This window comes from Durio zibethinus, chromosome 13 (genome assembly GCF_047325235.1).
Source record: "Durio zibethinus cultivar Kanyao isolate XHJ-2024 chromosome 13, ASM4732523v1, whole genome shotgun sequence".
NCBI lineage: Eukaryota > Viridiplantae > Streptophyta > Magnoliopsida > Malvales > Malvaceae > Durio > Durio zibethinus.
The window spans coordinates 21979659-21998114 of record NC_143174.1 but is presented as its reverse complement, the minus strand read 5'-3'; the positions used below and the strand labels follow the sequence as shown (position 1 = coordinate 21998114).

Sequence of the window (18456 nt, the reverse complement as noted above, 5' to 3'; positions counted from 1 at the left end):
AGTATTTTTGTTTTCATAGGACCACAAACATTAAAATATACTAAATCAAATATACCTAGCTTTCTTGATGGAGAGGATGTCTTAAATGCAACTTTAGTTTATTTCCTTACCAAGCAATGATTACACTTATTCAAGGATGCATTCTTCACTCCAGAAAAAAAAATTTTCTTGGCCAAAACCTTTAAACCCTTATTGTTTATATGACTAAGTCGCTTGTACCAAAACTTAATTGTATCATCATTATCTACTACATTGATAATGGAATCAAATACCTTAGCCTACATTAAATACAATGAGGAGCGCTTTATACCCCTAGCTACAACCATAGAACCTTTAGTAAGCTTCCATTGACAATTACAAAAAGTGTGGCAAAAACCTTTATTATTAAGCTTTCTTGTAGAAATCAAATTCATGCAAATATCGAGAATATGTTTAACATTTTTCAAGATCAATGTAGTGCCATTATTGGTCTCCAAGAACAAATCTCTATACTAATGGCTTTAGTTGAGCCCTAATTACTTATTCTAACACTATCAAAATCACCAGATGTGTAATATACAAAGTGGTCTTTACAAAATATAGCATGAATTATGGCACCAGTATCAATCACCCAACTAGTCTCATGACATGTAAGATTAACAACATCATTATCATATACAACAAAGAAGTCATTTATGACAGTAACAACTTTATTAGCATCATTACCATCACTATTCTTCTTTTCCTTATCTTTGTCACTATTATTGTCTTTTTTGCAACTTTCGATAATATTTTCTTATATGCCCTTTCAGACCATTATAATGACACTCAACATTGGCAAATTTATTGGACTTACTCTTACTTCTATCTCTATTTTTTGAACCTTTACTTTTTTTTTTTATTTTGTGACTAAGATCTCAGATTGTGAAGAGGAACCATGTGACTTTCTTCTCATTTGTTTATTCAAAACACCATTCTTAGCCAAATCTATAGTAATAATACCATTTGGAGCTGAGTTAGATAACGTTGTTCTAAACGTCTCCTACAAGTCTGACAGTGTACCAAAGCCATAAACCATGTATCTCATCTTCAAACTTGATATTCATGCTAGTCAACTGATTAATAATACATTGATATGCATTCAAGTGATCTGTCATAGAAGTTCAATCTTGATATTTCAAACTCATCAACAATTTAATTTAAAAAAATAGTTTGTTATTCTCAGTTTTCGAGTATACAACTCCTCAAGCGTGCTTCAAAGAGTGTATGCATGTGTTTCTCTACTAACATGATTCAAGACATTATCATCTACCTATTGTTTAATATAACCACATACTTGTCGATTAAACAAATTTCATTCCACATCTATTTTATTTTCAGATTTTTCAGTGGCAAACATAGGCAAATAATAATCCTTCAAATAAAGTAAGTCTTTCACCTTTCCTTTCCACACATGATAATTTGAACCATTCAAATTAATCATTTTACTTGTATTGGCTTCCATATTCAACATAAGGCACAAATCAAATAGCCTGAGCTCTGATACCACTTTGATGGGATAAAATAATCTCAAATAATATTCAAACCAAATATATTACATAGTAAAAAAATCAAATTATCCCTCTCTTGTGTGAATTTAACAAGAATCAAATAAATAGAGCTATTAAATAAATCACCAAACTATAAACAAAAAGACACAAGTAATTTACGTAAAAAATCTCTCCAAAACAAGCAATAAAAACTATAGTAGCAACAAATAATTTTCACTATTAAAATAACGAGAATACAAAGTTCTTTCTAGCTAGAACTAGAGGTACACAACCATAATATCTCAAGATTAAAAAATTTTGGTAAAGAAACAATCTTACAAGAGAAAATTGAATAAATATTAGCAAATTTAAGAATTAACAAATACCCATAAAATCAATAAATAAAAAACTTAAAATTCGATTTCTACCATTCAGATTGAAGAATAATGAATAATAAATATACTAATAAAATTTTAACTTAATTAGACAACAAATTGATATCAATCAAATTACTTGATCGAATCTATACAAAATCTTTTTTTTCCTTTTTTCTTTATTTTGTCGTTACACTTTCTTATTTTTTTTTTTTTAGCCATATAAGGATTTAACCAAACATGAAAGGACTAAAAAATCTTTGATGAATAAGCTTTAGTTTTAGACCACCTCCATATGAAAGAAACTAATCCCAACGCAAGTATCATCATTTTCTTGCATTCTAAGTTATTTTTTGATATTCTTTATTTTCTTTTTCTTGCAAACGTGTATTTAAATATCCAAACGTGTTTTAGAATCCCAAATTTGATCTTTTCTTTTTTTCTTTACAAGTCGGATGTGACCTTTACTCAAACCACATGTAGATTTATTCTTCAACAAAATTAAATTCATTTTTACCAAGTTTTGATGAGGAAATTGTTATGTACGTGGTCGTAGACTTGGTCGTTGGTTAATGAAACATGAGAAAATTTCAGTGTGGAATCTGCGAGCAGCCATAGAAACAGTAATGAACAAACTTGTTATTGCTTTTGTCTTTTTAACACCTCAAAATTTGTCAAATCAATGATTAGTTTTTGAACAGATTTGGACAACTTAACGTGACTTTCACCGAATATGGAACATTCTTGTTAATCCAAACGATAAGTACTTCCAAAGATTTAGGTTCTAACTTTGTAGCATGCATGAATTTCTATGGTTGTTTCTTGTTCGTACAAAGCTTAAAGGAGAAAAAAAATCTAGAACCATAGGATTTTACGGTGCCGTATTTTAGTTTTCTTCATTTGTTGATGTTTCATTATTTGTCAAGATCCATCACGATTGTGATTGAAAATGAGTGGATGTGATGGAGATAAAGAAACGTGCATTTACTATACCTAACATCCTTTGATGATCGTATCAAAGACGAGCAAAGACGACTTACTGTTGTCCAATGTGGAATCTATATAAGAATGAAAAATATATATATATATATAATATTTTAATTTTTTTAACGAATGCATGAAAAAAAGAATTGTTATTATATATTATTTATAATAATATTTTTTGTATATTAAATACTTTTTTCATCTAAAATTATTTATATGTTATTGATTTTTAAAGATTAAAATAAAATTTTATTTTAATGTATTTAATATTAAATTTTAAAAATTTTTTATAAAATTAAAATTTTATAATTTTTAATGTAAAAAAATAAAAGAAATCATAAAAAAATAATTTTAAAATATAAAAGAAAAAGAGCTTTAGATATTACGTAATATATTTTTAAAATATTTTTAAAAAGTAAATAAAAAAAAAAAAAGAGAAGGAAGAAGCAGCAATTGACACCTTAATAAATCTTATGAAAAAAAAATACAAAAGACATATTATAAACATTAAGCACTCGAGCTCTAAAGACATTCTCAAATGTCATATGCCAGGCATCGAACTGAAAATTGCTTTTTTTTATTCAATTTGAGTAAAATGAATGAGTAAAACTGAAGTCATTACTCATGAGTGTATTATTCAATAACTTTATTGTCTTTTTTGAAGAATCTCAATTTGCTTATCCATTAAATTGTAAATAAGAAGCATTGAATGCAGAAATTTATGATATGTGTGTCATACGGATCAATTTTATTTATTTAAATATTTATGTAACTATATAAATTAATATTTTTAATTTACATGTTTAAGGTATATATGATACATATAATATAATCAATATATGAAACCATAATATAAAACTTAAATTTTTAATTAAAAAATTAATAAAAGTCAAAACATTTGATAAACAATTTTTCATGAAAAGTAAAATATCCAAAAAATATTATAAATAGTATTATTAAATATACCAATAAAATGTTGAAATAGAAATTAAAAGTTACGATCACTTCCAATTAAAAGTTTTCAATTCGTGACATCTTCATCTTATGTGACATTACAAAATATTTTTCATATACTAATGTTTGATTATATTAACGGTCAAATTTCATCAATAAAAGAGATTTTTACTGACAAATTTATAATACCGTCAAAATATATCATATTTATACCAATATTTTATTTAACCATCGATATAAATGAATTTTTTTTTATGGTATATGACTATCCGTCAATATAAATATGTTATATACTGATGGTTATTAACGTAATATTAGTATAGGCTCAAAACAAAAAAATTATTGGTCTATAAAAAATTAAATGAGATTATTGAAGGCGTTTTCAATTAAAAACGCCTTCAATAATCCATACAAAAATTTTTTTGTGTGGATAATTTATTGATGGTTAAATTATGTCAGTAAAAGAGATTTTTAGTAGTAATTTTTTAATATCGTCAGAATATACCGTTCTTATACCAACATTTTTTTAACCGTCGGTATAAATAAATTTTTTCTGACGATATATGACTATCCGTCAATATAAATATATTATATACTAATGGTTATTAACGTAACCATCAGTATAGGCTTAAATAAAAAAAAACTATTAGCTTACAAAAAATTAAATAGGATTATTGAATATATTTTTGGCCAAAAAAACCTTCAATAATCTATTCAAAAAATTTTGAAGAGTGAATATTGGAGGCATTTTTGACCAAAAATGCTTTCAATAATCCATACAAAAAATTTTAGAAGGGATTATTAAAGCCATTTTTAGCCAAAAATACCTTTAATGAAAACTCCTTCAATAATCCCCTGAAAAAAATTTAGAAATGATCATTGAAGGCGTTTTTGCTAAAAACGCTTTCAATAATCCTTTCAACAAATTTAGAAAGGATTGTTGAAGGCGTTTTTGGTCAAAAACTCTTTTAATAATCCTTCATAAAAATTTATTAAAATGATTATTCAAGGTGTTTTTGACCAAAAATATCTTGAATAATTCTATTGAATTTTTTGTAAAGATTATTCAAGGCATTTCTGGCAAAAAATGCCTTGAATAATCCAAAAAAAAATGGCAAGCTTATGAATTTAAATCATTTTTTACCTCCACCTCCCACCGATTCTACATACTTAATCTCCACCTCCCACCAACTCTCTCCACCCATCGGTACTCATAGCCTAATCTCCACCTCCCATTAACTCTTTCCACTTCTCATTGACTCTACAAACTTAAACCCATCGGCACCCATTTTGTTTTAGAACTAAATCAAAATTGAAGCATCAAATTTCTCATCATTTCTCAAAGATATTTTTCATTTTTTGCATTTCAATTTTGTGTCATCAAGCATGCTTTTTTTTAATATATTTTTTGTTGTATTGGATAAATCTAAACTCAGTCTTTATCACCTTAAAAAGTAGAGAAAGGCCTGAAAATGTTATTAGCGGCACTATTTTTGTTAATGAAACAGCTTTAATAAAAAAAACAGATGAAAATTTCATCTGTTCTACTGTGGATTAGTGGCCTCTTAATAAATGTGACTATGGAACATATAGCTAGGGAAGAGCTTCTTTTTTTGATCTAGTAAACAGCTTATCCTTAAGCCTATTGAATAAAAACATCACAAAAAAATCATTCTTTCTGAAACTTTAATGCCTACTTCACTTTTACAAAAATTTCTTAAATAACAATCTAGCTTATTAGGAAATGAATTGTGTGGCTCCGGCATTGAAACAAGAGTTGCAGTAAATCAATATGCATCTTATGTGAACAATCTTCAAAACATTATTTAAAACATATATAGAGAGGATTTGAAGTTCAGCCATTAGTAATAGCACCGGAAGGATTCTTTGATGCAAACTTCGAGCACCATGTTTGTAGACATTCAATCATAAATATTAATATTCTTTTTTTTTTTAGATTTGGTACAATGATGTTAGTTCTTGACTTATTTTAAATTTGTAGATTATAAAACAATTTAGTTGTTATTTTATTTCAAATGTTATTAAATATTTTTACTTTTTGTGTATTTTTACTTTATATGAAATCATATCATATTATGATTATAAATAAATTAATATTAATAATTTAAAATATAATTCAAAAAAAAAATTTTTATCGACATCTTAAAATTTATACTGATGCCTTAAAACATACAAGTCTTTATTGACGAGTATTAATTATTGGTGTAGGCAAAAAAATTTAAAATATATAAATCTATACTAATGAGTGTTAACTGTCCGTAAAAGATATAAAGTAGAACACACAACAGATATTATACCAACAGATATACATTTACTAACAGTCTTGAACTATAGGTATATCTCTATAAGCCATTTCGACACTTTAAAACTATCAGTATAAGCCTATACCGATAAAAGATATACTGATGGTTAAAAATTCTTCGAATTATATATTTTGACCGTCAATATAGGATTTATGATGCTATATTAACAGATTTTAGAATTTTACCAATGTTTTTTTTAGTGTCATTATATGTCAAATTTCTTATAGTGTGATTATTTATATATACATGTAGGTTTATATAATTTTAAATTAAATTCTATTTATTTGCAAAAAATAATGATTTTAAATATTTAAAATGATAATAAGATATTTCGATGTTTGTATAACTTTGTTAAAAAAAATTATTTGATCACTATTCTGTTAATAAAATATTGAAATTTAATTTAAATAATCAAAGATTGAATTCTAACCTAAAAATAAGGCATAATTCACTCTTTATTCCGGTAAAAGAAAAAGAAGTTGTAATAGCTTTGGCCCCGCTAGGCCTTGTGAATACGAGGAGAATCCAATGGCACTTGCTAACTTGAAGTAACACGTAAAAAACGTGTCGTTTCCATTCCATTTTATATTTAAAAAAAAAAAACCCTAGAACACTAATCTATCATTTAATTGAACCAATTAATACAAAAAAAAAAAAAATCTACTCAATCATTCTCATACATTCAATATTTTTCGATTTTGATTGTTAATATTTTAAATATTTTATTAAACAAATTTTATAAAACATATATTTGAAAATCTTTTCATTAAATATTTTTGAATTCTTTTAACAGTTTAATTAATAAAATATTTAAAATTAAATTAAATTAAAAAAGAAAAATTTTATCAAGAAAAAATAAACCACACTATTTATAGAAAAGAGGACCGTAATATTTTACCTTACATTCTTCTTAACTATTAAACTATCTTGTAAGATTAATATTAGTTTTTTTTTTGGTTGACGATACCGATGATTTCGAATGAATTATAGAAAATTAATTATCATTATATTTAAAATTTAAAAAATTTTAATATAATATTTAAGTTACGAATGCATTAATTAATGTAATATTCATTTTTATTAATTCAAAATAATTACATCAATTAATAAATAATTTTTCAAGTACTATATTAATCAATAAAATTATAAATTAAATATTATATTAAAAAATTTTAAATATAAATATTAAATTATAAGTTAAAAGTTAAAAGTTATTCATAATATTAATAATTTTTTTTTAATGAGAAAAAAAATGGGCTGTACAAAAATTGGCCCCGGCCCTTCCATATATCCGGATCCAATCTAGATACTAAAATTCCCAACTTAGGCTGACCCCTTTTAGAAATTCCAAAGAAAAGACGCTGGACCTAAAATCCCATCAAAATGATCGTCTTCACCGCCGAAGTTGGGCACTGATGATCCCAGAAAATCACTTGAAAAATCATCAAATCCAGGTAATATCCCATAATCCGAAGCGTAATTACCTGAACCCATTGTCAAAAGATCGAGAAACGACCCGTCCATAGGCAACTCACTGTCCAACTGAACTGTCCCGTCTGAAATCGAGAGTGAGTCCCCAGAGGTGGACTGCTCCGAATGGGTCCTGGGAAGCTCCGAGTTAGCAAACCGGGCTGCAGCGGCTTGGATTTCGGGTGGTGTTAAAGACCTACCACCGGCTATATCTGGTGGGTTATCAGGGAAGTTGAACTTAGCAGAGCGGCCGCGTAAGCAAAAAAGAGCAGCGTCGAATGCACGCGCTGCTTTCTCGGCCGTTTCATAAGATCCCAACCAAATCCTTTCCCTACTGTTGGGTAGTCTGATTTCGGACACCCACTTCCCCCATTTTCGCTTTCGAACACCCTTGAATCGCAAATCGCTTATCTCAGCTGCAGGTTTCTCGCCTATGTGTTTCACCATATTCTTTTCCTTGAGTTTTCTTTCTCGGTTCTGTCTTTGAACTCGGTAGTAGTATTGTATTAATGTTTTTGGTTTGCTTTGCAGAGTATTTGATTGCTGTTTTGTAGAGTTTGAGAGGTAGGGGAATTTGCGGCTCTGTTTATATATTACCGTATAGGGAGGGGAACGGAAGGGAAGCGATAGTCTCTGACTTGATAGTGATCAGTCAACCGAAGAGAGGCGCGTTGATTTGGTGTTTGGAAGCCGCAAAGCGCAAAATGATGGGTACGTACGTGGCATCTTATCGAAGACATTTACGCGTGGAAGGTTCCGGGGGATATTTCCACCACGTGGGCCTTGTATTACTCGTGCCCAAACTCCACAACTAGTTTTATTTTTTTATTTATTATTTAAATTTTAAAACTTTAAAAAAGGGCTTCGCACTGAATAGTTTATTGGGCCTTTTCAAACCGAAAGCATGTTGCTGCATCACATGCCTGAACTAATGGGCCAGGGAATTAAAATAATTTTTTGACAAATTACATTTTAACCTTTAATTTTTTTTTATTTAAAGAGTTGACTTCAAGTTTTTAATTTTCAATATAAAATTATTTACATTAAAAAGCTTATTTTTATACCATTAGTAAAGCTTTAAAAAGTAATATATTTATTAATGAATATATATTAATATTTTAATTTTACTTGTAAATTTTAAAAATTTCATCGAAAGTTTACAAAATAATGATATTTGATTTAAAATATAAAGTGAGGAAAAGTTTCTAACTATAAAAACTAATAGCTGGATCTAAATAGGTATGACTGACAATAAAAAAAATTCAAACTATAAAATTCACCAATAGTATATCTATAAGAATAGTAGTAAAGAAGTGGAATTATGAAGTTGGGATTTTTTTTCCTATAAATCCATAATTCATGAAAGTTGATAAATTATAATATGAAAATCTTAATTATATGAGATTTACATACATATGTATATGTATGTATTTATGGGTTTATACATGAGTCTTTATTAATTGTAATATTGTACGTACTATACAATTCTCTGATTTAACTTTCCAAAAATTGTTACATTCTTCCCTTTAGAGTAGAGGTTCAAGATGTAAATCCCAATTTTCTTTCCTTCATGTATATGCATTCTGAAATGTTTTGATAAAAAAAAAAAATACAATTGTCATCATTTAGCAAATATAAATTACAAATTGGGATGACAGTTGTTAATACAGTTCTAGATCAATATAAAGTAAAAAATTTTGCATTTGATTTAGAAAATTGGTTATCGGTTATGTGTAAAGAATCATATTTAAAAGTCAAAACCTTTAAAAAAAAAAAAAAACTTGAACAATGTTTGAAAAAACAATACAATATAGAGTTTACAGGTTAATTATTACTTCAGGTTACAGGGCAAACCTGCAGCGTCTGAGAGTACTGAAGGCGTTGTAGCCATAGGCCTCAGCTCTCAGCTTTGATAAGCCAATCAAGCATCAACCGACAAATCAAAGTGTCAGCCAATTAATATCTCTTTCTCTCCTCACGGGCTTATATTTTACGTCATGCACATGTCATGTCATCGACGTTGAAAGAAGAAGTTGTTCACTTTATCAATAAATTTCTTTGTTCTCTTGTACCTTTTAAACTCTTTTGCTCCTATCCCATGTCACTAAATAAGGCCTAGAAATCCAGCTGTTTGTCAGAGATTTGACTTCGGTTTGTGTTAGCTCCAAAGGGCAAGAGAACATGACTCAATAATTTAAAAGCCGTCTCCTTGTGGCTATCAAAGTATCAAATCATACGCCAAGCAACTATAATTTGCCCTTTGCTTGATATGAAAACCAGGAAAGGAAGATTGTTTCCTGCCTTTTCAATTCAATCTGTTTAAGGAATCAGCAAAATCCCAGCTTCTTGGAAACTTCGATATATACATGACTAACTAGTTTTTTTAATCCGTATGGGATTTTTTATTAAATTTTTTATAATTTTAAATTTATTTTTTAATTAATTATCTATTATATAATCATATATTTATAAATGTTAAGTTATAATTAAATGATAATTTATACAAAATATATTATAAATGATATTATTCATCTAAAAAAAATTTAAACTTTTGTAAATTTTCAAGAATTATAAAAATATTTTTTTCATTAAAAAATATTTTCTTCATTTATTTGATAAATATTAAAAATTTTGCTACTTTTTTTTTTGTTTGATAAAAAATCGAGAATCAATATTTAAATAGTTAAGAGTAATAATTATTTTTATCAAAATGTTGATTGGGTGATGTATATATATTTGATTGAATGATAAATCACAATTATTAATTTTGTTATAATCATATGCTTTTTCTTAGTTTTTATTTTTGACATACTTCAAGTAATTATTACATAAATATATTGGGCTAACAATTATTTTTATATATATCAACAAAATAAAGTTATTTTTTAGATAAAAGGAAACGATAATTTTGAAATAAAGTTATTTTTTAGATAAAAGTTACTTATGTTATGCTTACAAACGTTTTTTTGAAATTTTTTTTTATTTCTAATCATTTTTAACATAATAGATAGTATTTTTTGTGAGTTAGATATGGTAGTGATCATTATTCTTCTCATATCATCCGTTGTAGATAAAGAAATTCAATAATAAAAAGTATAACAAAAGAAAATAAAGAATATAAATTTACATATTAATTTATCAAGATTGATTATAATTAACAGAGAATAAAAACATTGGAGAAATGAATAAAACAAAAAATATATAATACAAAAAGTTAATTATAATCTATCTAAGCAAATTTTTAAAAAAATTATGGACTAAAGAGAAACAAATAAATTAATCAAATATATAATAAAAAATATTTGAATTAGAATATAAATAAAACATTATATTTGTTTTCAAAGCAAAAATATATTTTTATCTAACTTTTTTATTAACATTCAAAAGTCTCATATTTTCAAATAAAAATGTAACCTTTTATTACTTAAAAAATACATGCTTCTAGCCAATAATCCATTAACTTATATAAAAATATTAAATTTAAATAATCTACTAAATAATTTTTAATTTTTGATAGATTTTTATTTAAATTTAAATAATTATCTAAAAATATTAAATTTAAATAATTTATTAAATGAAATTATTTAACAAAAAATAAAATTTTATTAAGTATATATACTTGGAACTGTTATTAAATTTTAAAAAAATATATAAATTATGATTTAATATATTTGAATTCAAATGTAATGCAAAAATTTCAATCTTAGATATATTTTGATTTCAATTTAAATAATTATCCAAAATATTCAATTTAAATAATTTATTAAAAATTTTTATTTGATAAATAAAATAATATAAATATTATCCTATGTGTCATTAAAAGAGATTATCTACCTAAGCATCCACATAAGCAATTTTGATCATGTAACCTTGTATCTTGTAATATAATATATATATATATATATATATATTATGGATAAGATAAATGTCTCCAACAATCCCTCTTATTTCTTTTGGTCAGATATTAATTAACATTAATGCTGAAGTTTTAGTAGATATGTTCATTCGTTCCATTTTTCTTCTTTTATTCATACTTCCAATAGCTCTCCACTTTATTAGATTGCCACTGAAATTTTCAGTTAGCTGTAACATTTTATTTGTCAAGGTCATACTGGTAACAACCCTAACTACATGTGACAGAATGGAAAGTTGAAAAGAGGTTGGGGGAATCCAACTATTGGATAGTTTGGGTACCCATAGGCCATACTTCACTTTGCTAAGCATTCAACACGATACCCATGCTTTCACTTATTGTTCATCTTGTAGATTATTTCAATGTTATCCATTTTCATTGACCTAATTCCTTACTTCTAGAAAGAAGGGGCTTAGCTAAGGCTTCGGACAGTCAAGCTGAAACAAAAATTTTTTAAAAAATGCAAAAAGGATGCCTTATTGACGATGATAGGTAAGGTATGAGAAGGGTAGAACATTTTTCATTTTCATATATGGATTTTTATATTATACACATTCATGTATTCATACTTAATTAATATTTCAAATCTATCTCCATTTTCATTTCCACAGATGTTCAATAAGTATAAGTAATCTCCATAACTGTAACTTTTTTTAAAAAATAAAAATAAAAATTTATTTTTTTAGTTTTTTATTTTTATTTTGTATATTTGGGTAATTTTTTATAAATATATATTAATATATATTTTTAATAAAAATATATTAATTATAATTAATTTAAAATAATAATTTATATTATTTAATAAAAAATCTTTCTAATAAATATTTAAATATATATGTAAGATATAGGTACATGGTGGATGCTATATTATCTATCCCTATTTCCTATCCAATAAAAATTTAAAATCATACATATTCTCATCTCATCCCTATCTTCATCTTCATAATATAATACTCATCAACATCCCTTTTCAAGTAACAAATTGAATTTCTCATTAGGTATGGATAAAACTGACATCTTTACTTATTGAAATGATTAATTTCAAAGCGAAAAAGACTAAGCATTCTAAAAAAGGATTTAAATCATAACAAATTGCTATAGGCAATCCACTGAATACATGTTAAGATTAAAGCCTTATTTTTCAAAAAACAATAATAAAATAAGTGTCAACAAAATCAAACACACGAAATATATAATCATTTATTCTCAATAAGATGACTATATCTACTTTGCAATCATTACAAAATTTTTCACCGTGAAAAAATAAATTATGAGTGTGATAATAAAATCTTAAATTGATAATCCTATAAATATAAATATAATTAAGATGGTCAAGTTACACGAATAAAAAATTTTATATAATATTTAGTTTACGAACAATTAATGTATATTTTACAAATTTTTTAATGTTGATTGAAGCTTCAAATATCTTCTAGAAAGATACTTTTTATTTATCAAGAAATTACTCAAAAATTAAAGCTTCAAATATCACTAATCAACTAATATTTTTCACAAAATTTTTCAACCAACAAGAGAAACGGTTTTTTCACCACCCACCAACCATCCCAATTGTTTGTTTGCTCAAAGATAATGGCTTAAAAGTATACATACAACATGAAAAAAAATAATAATAAATAAAGCGAAAGCAAATGGAAATGGATAAGAAACAAGAATCAAGCTCTTGATATGGCCTAGCTCCTTACAAAATAAGGGCCTATAAGGTTTATGTGAGCCTTTGTTATGTAATGAGTCGGTTGATTGAAGGGAAATAAGAGAAATTAAAGACCAGAATAGAGAGAAGAGAGAGTATGAAAAAATAGAAAGAAATTGTAAATTTTCATTCATACTCCTTAATCGTGTGTACAAGGTGGTTATATTCAATACATGTGCTGACATCATAATTTTAAAATTTATCCAATGCAAATTAAGTACATAGTAATAACGATTTAGTAATTAACCAATTATTTATATTATGTCAGCTCTCATAACCGTCTCCTAGCGTACTCATTTTTTTTGCTTCTTGTGCGATTGACTCGAATATTCCATCATCCTTTTATAACCAACTTCTTCTTTTATTTCAACATTTCTAGCCAGCTCAACTCTTTTGCCTATCCCAACATTTTTAGCCCTCTCAGTTACACCTTGTGACCCTAACTCCACCATGTCAATATGATCACCATACAATTTCATCGCATTACCCTTCTTTCTAATTGATCCATATCCCCAAAAATTAAATGATGGAAACTGGGACTTAATGACTGAATAATCTTCTCAAGCAGTATTCTCTAGTCTAAGATTACACCATTTTACCAATAGTTGAATGACAACCTTATTGTTTCTTTTAACTACCCTTTTGTTAAGAACCGTGGCAGGATAAACTAATGGCTGGCCATCTTCACCCACTTCAAAAGGAGCTATCACAGGCACAACCTTAGTTCTAATTTATTTCTTCAGAATGCTTACATGAAACACTAGATATATCTTTGAAGTTTGAAGAAGTTAGAGTTTATAAACTACTTTACCAATTTTGGAAACTACAAGATATGGACCATAGTATCTTGCTGAAAGCTTTAATTTTTTTCTAAGTGCCAGATAAGTTTGCCTATATGGCTGAAGCTTCAAATACACCTCATCATTAACTTCAAATGCTAATTCAGTTCTATTTCTGTCAGCATAAAACTTCATTTTGTGTTGTGCCTTTTTTAATTGATCCACTAATAGCTTGCTCAACTTTTTTTTTCTTTTAATAGCTCTTTAATAGTAGACACCCTAGCTTTGCTGCTAATATCCCAAGCAAACCTTGAAAGAGGATAACCATAGAAAGCCTGAAAGGGTGTCATTTTTAAAGTAAAATGGTAGCTCAAATTATACCACCACTCTACTAGAAGTAACCACTGAGCCCATGTTTTTGGTCTAAGAAAACACATATAATGTAAAAATTATTTTAAACATTGGTTCAACCTTTTAGATTATCCATCAGATTCAAGATGATACGTGGTGCTTAGATATACAAAAGTTTCTAATAGCTTCATTAGTTCTTGCCAAATTGAACCAACAAAAACTTTGTCCCTATCAGATATCACTAATTTTGGGGTCTCATGAAGTTTGTGAATTTGGTTAAGATATAGTTTAGCCACATCTATAGTAGTATAAAGATGAGCTAAAGGCAAAAAATTTGCATACTTAATGAGTTTATCAATAACAACCATGATGCAATTGAATCTTTATGACCATAAAATCCATAGTAATCACCTTTCAAACTTGATTAGAAATAGATATAGGTTGAAATAAACCTGGATAAGCAACATGTTCATCTTTGTTCCTTTGGCAAACTTCACATTGTTGAACATATTCTTATACTTGTTTCATCATTCTTGGCCAGTAAAAATAAAACCTTAGTCTACATTAAGTTGCTTACACCCCAGAATGTCCACCTTAAGGAAAATCATGCAATAGCTATAGTACCTAATCACGTAGTGGTCCTTGGCTTCCCAAATACACTCTACCCTTGAACCTAAGCACTCCATTAATGAATGAGTATTGAGGATCATCACCAGGTTTAAGTGTAAGAAGAGTAATTTTTTTTTAACAAGTGCATCACTTTTATAACTTTGCTTCACTTTAGTAACCCATTTTGGAATAATGGTTGTGGAGTTTAAAGCCTGCAAGCTTTTTTTTTCCCCATGCTACCTTGATAAGGCATCTGTCACCACATTCATCTTACCCTTATTATATTAAATAGTATAATTCAAACCTAATAACTTAGTTAATCTTTTTTTTTGTATGGTTGTAGACAACTTCTGCTCTAACAGATATTTTAAAGACTCATGATCTGTTTTAATGATAAATAGCTCTCATTTCAGGTAGTGCCTCTATTTAGTAACAGCCATTAAAATGGCCAAATACCTCTTCTCATATATAGACAAATTAACATGTCTTAGTCATAAGGTCTTACTCAAGCAAGCAACAGGCCTTTTTTTTTTGGATAATACTGCTCATATGCCAGTCGAGCAAGCATCAGTCTCTAAGTAAAATGGTTTTGAAAAATCTGGTAAAGTTAGTACTAGAGTTGTACTCATGGCTTCTTTAAGTTATTAAAAAGATGTCATTGCCTTGGACATCCAATTAAACCCATTTTTTTCAACATGTATGTTAAAAGCTTGTTGATAACTTCATACCCCTTGATGAATTTCTTGTAGCAACCAATCAGCCTCAGAAATTCTCTCAAGGACTTCAAATTACTAGGTAATGGCCAATTCTTCATAGATTCTACCTTAAAATGATCTGTTGTCACTTCATCTATAAAGATAATGTGACCAAGATATTCAACCTATTTTTGGTCAAAAAAACATTTGTTTCTCTTTGCAAACAGATGATTATACCTTAATATTTTAAAAATAAGTTGTAAATGTAACACATGTTCTTGTAAGGCGATACTATAAACAAGTATATTATCAAAGAAAACTAGCACAAATTTCCTTAAATAAGAAAAAAAAATAGCATTCATTAGGGATTAAAAAGTAGCTAAAGCATTAGTAAGTCCAAATGGCATTATCTTAAACTCATAATGCCTATGGTGTATCCTAAAAGCTATTTTTAGAATATCTTCATCTCGAACTTTAATCTGCCAATAACCTGATTGTAAATCAATTTTGAAAAAGAATTTAGCTCCTTTGAATTCATCTAGCAAATTTTTTATTACTGGAATTGAAAATTTATCCTTGACTATCACTGTATTAAGTTACCTATAATCAACATAAAGCCTCTATGAACCATCTTTTTTCTTAACTAATGGGCAAGGTGAGGCAAATAGACTCCTACTAGTTTGGATGATTAATGAGAAGAGCATTTTAAAAATTTGTTTTTCAATTTTAGCTTTTTGGTAATGAGAAAACCTGTAAGGTTTGAAGTTTACAAGTTAAGCTCTCTTTCTAAGAAGTATGTTGTGATCATGAAACCTTTTAGGTGAAAGCTAAGTTGGCATAACAAAAATATCTGAATATGTAAGCAATAATTTTTATAATTTTGGTGGAACTTTTTCATCTTTTCTACTCTCCATACTGATTATATAAAATTCTCCCATTTGCTCATGTTCCTTGTTCACCAGTTTCTATAACTTTTGACCAGAATAAGTTTGAATTCTGGTTATTTATGACTTCCTATCAATACGACTTGTTGCCTTTCTTTTTGAAATGCTATTGAGAAGTTATTAAAGTCAAATACCATAAGGTTATACTTTTTCATCCAGTCAACACTAAGAACCATATCACTGCCCCCATTAGCAAAACTCTTATATCATATGTAAACATGTGACCTTGCATCACCCATGCTAACTCCTTGCACTTGGCATTATTATAGAGTTTTTCACCATTAGCTACTGTAATGGTTAATGGTTTAGTTTGTTCAACTTCAATGCCACCCTTAGCCCACCTTAGAGTAACAAAGCTGTGAGTACTACCACTGTTTCTAAAGATGGTAAATGGTTTCTTTCTTATAGTTCCTGCAATTTTGATGGGACTATGCCCTACACTTTCTGTTATAGCATTTATGGATATTTGTAGTTTTTCAATAGTATCTAGCTCTTCTATCATTTTTGGCTCTACATTTTCATTAAGATTACCACTGGCCTCATCTTTAGTCATTTCGTCAACTTCAGTAGCATTAAGTTGTTTAAACTTACACACATGTCCAAGAGAAAATTGTTCACCATATTTGAAACACAGGTTTTATGCTTTTATTTGCTCTATCAGTTGTTTATTGATTATAGGTGAGGTATTTTGGGTAGTTTTTAGTGTTTGGTTGGTAATTAAATGTATTGGTTTCGAGTAGGTCCAATATTGGAAGAAATGATGGTTTTGGAAAACTGTCTAAACCTTTTATTTTCAAATTCAATGGATAATTCATGTAACTTAGCCTGTTTATATGCAGTAGTAAGGTTACCAAGTTCATTTGCTTTAACCCTGAGCTTTAAATCTTCTTAAAGCCTACTGATAAAGCTAAAAACAAAATATTATTCTATTAAATGGGGATTGAACTGCAACATATAGGGTTTCAATTCCTTAAATTTTTCCCGATACTCATCCACTAACCCTTCTTTGTTTAACTTATTAAATTCCTCCATAACATTAGAACAAGTTCTATCACAGAACCTTAAACATAGATCATTAGTAATTGTTGCCAAGTCACCATGTTCCATTGCATAACATAGCCATCAAACCACACTTCAGCTACCCTAATCAAATATATAGCAATAATTTCAAGCGTCTGATGGTCACTAATGGAGAATATAGCAAAATATTTTTAACATTTTTTAAGCCACCCTTTTGGGTTGCTACCATCAAATATAGGAAGTTCTATTTTAGGTCTTGAGGCATATATATTTCCTATAGTATTAGAGCTATTCCCGTATCGAAATCACCTTTTTTATATTGTCCAGCACTATTTTGAAAGAAATAGCTTTTGTTTCAAGTTGATTTTTAGCTAAAATTCTAAGTTCATCACTTTTTTAAGTATATTTACCTAAATCATCTATCACAGTAATCTGAACAGGGGCTTTACCTTTTTTTTTTGAACTGAAACAATGGAGTAGGTTGATTGCTAGTGGAACTTCCATCATTTCTTGACTCAGATTGATCAGTTTTTACTCCCTATAGTGATAATAGCTCAAGGATCTGGGTAATATATCTCTGATTTTTAGCTAGCTGAGATTCAAGAACACTCATCTGTTCAAGTACTAAATGAAAACTCCTTTGATTTTTGGCTAGCTTAGCTTGAATGTTACTCCACTAAGCCTTCCATCATTTTGATTATGCTTTCATTTTTTCTTGAAGAGCCTGGATTTATTCTTGTAACTTGGTAAGCCTAGTGCCTTCTGCCATGAATTTGAATTTGTTTTGTTTACCCAGTTGGATCTGGGAAGCTCTAATACC

The 18456-nt window shown here is 27.8% G+C and overlaps 1 protein-coding gene across 1 annotated transcript; it reads right to left on the bottom strand.

Moving 5' to 3' along the window:
* Window positions 1-7345: 7345 nt before the first annotated feature.
* On the bottom strand, window positions 7346-8269 carry LOC111304157 (ethylene-responsive transcription factor ERF017-like). The gene has a single exon (XM_022900677.2). The coding sequence runs from the start codon at window positions 8059-8061 to the stop codon at window positions 7483-7485; it is 579 nt and encodes a 192-aa protein (XP_022756412.1). The 5' UTR covers window positions 8062-8269; the 3' UTR covers window positions 7346-7482.
* Between the last annotated feature and the right edge of the window lie 10187 nt (window positions 8270-18456).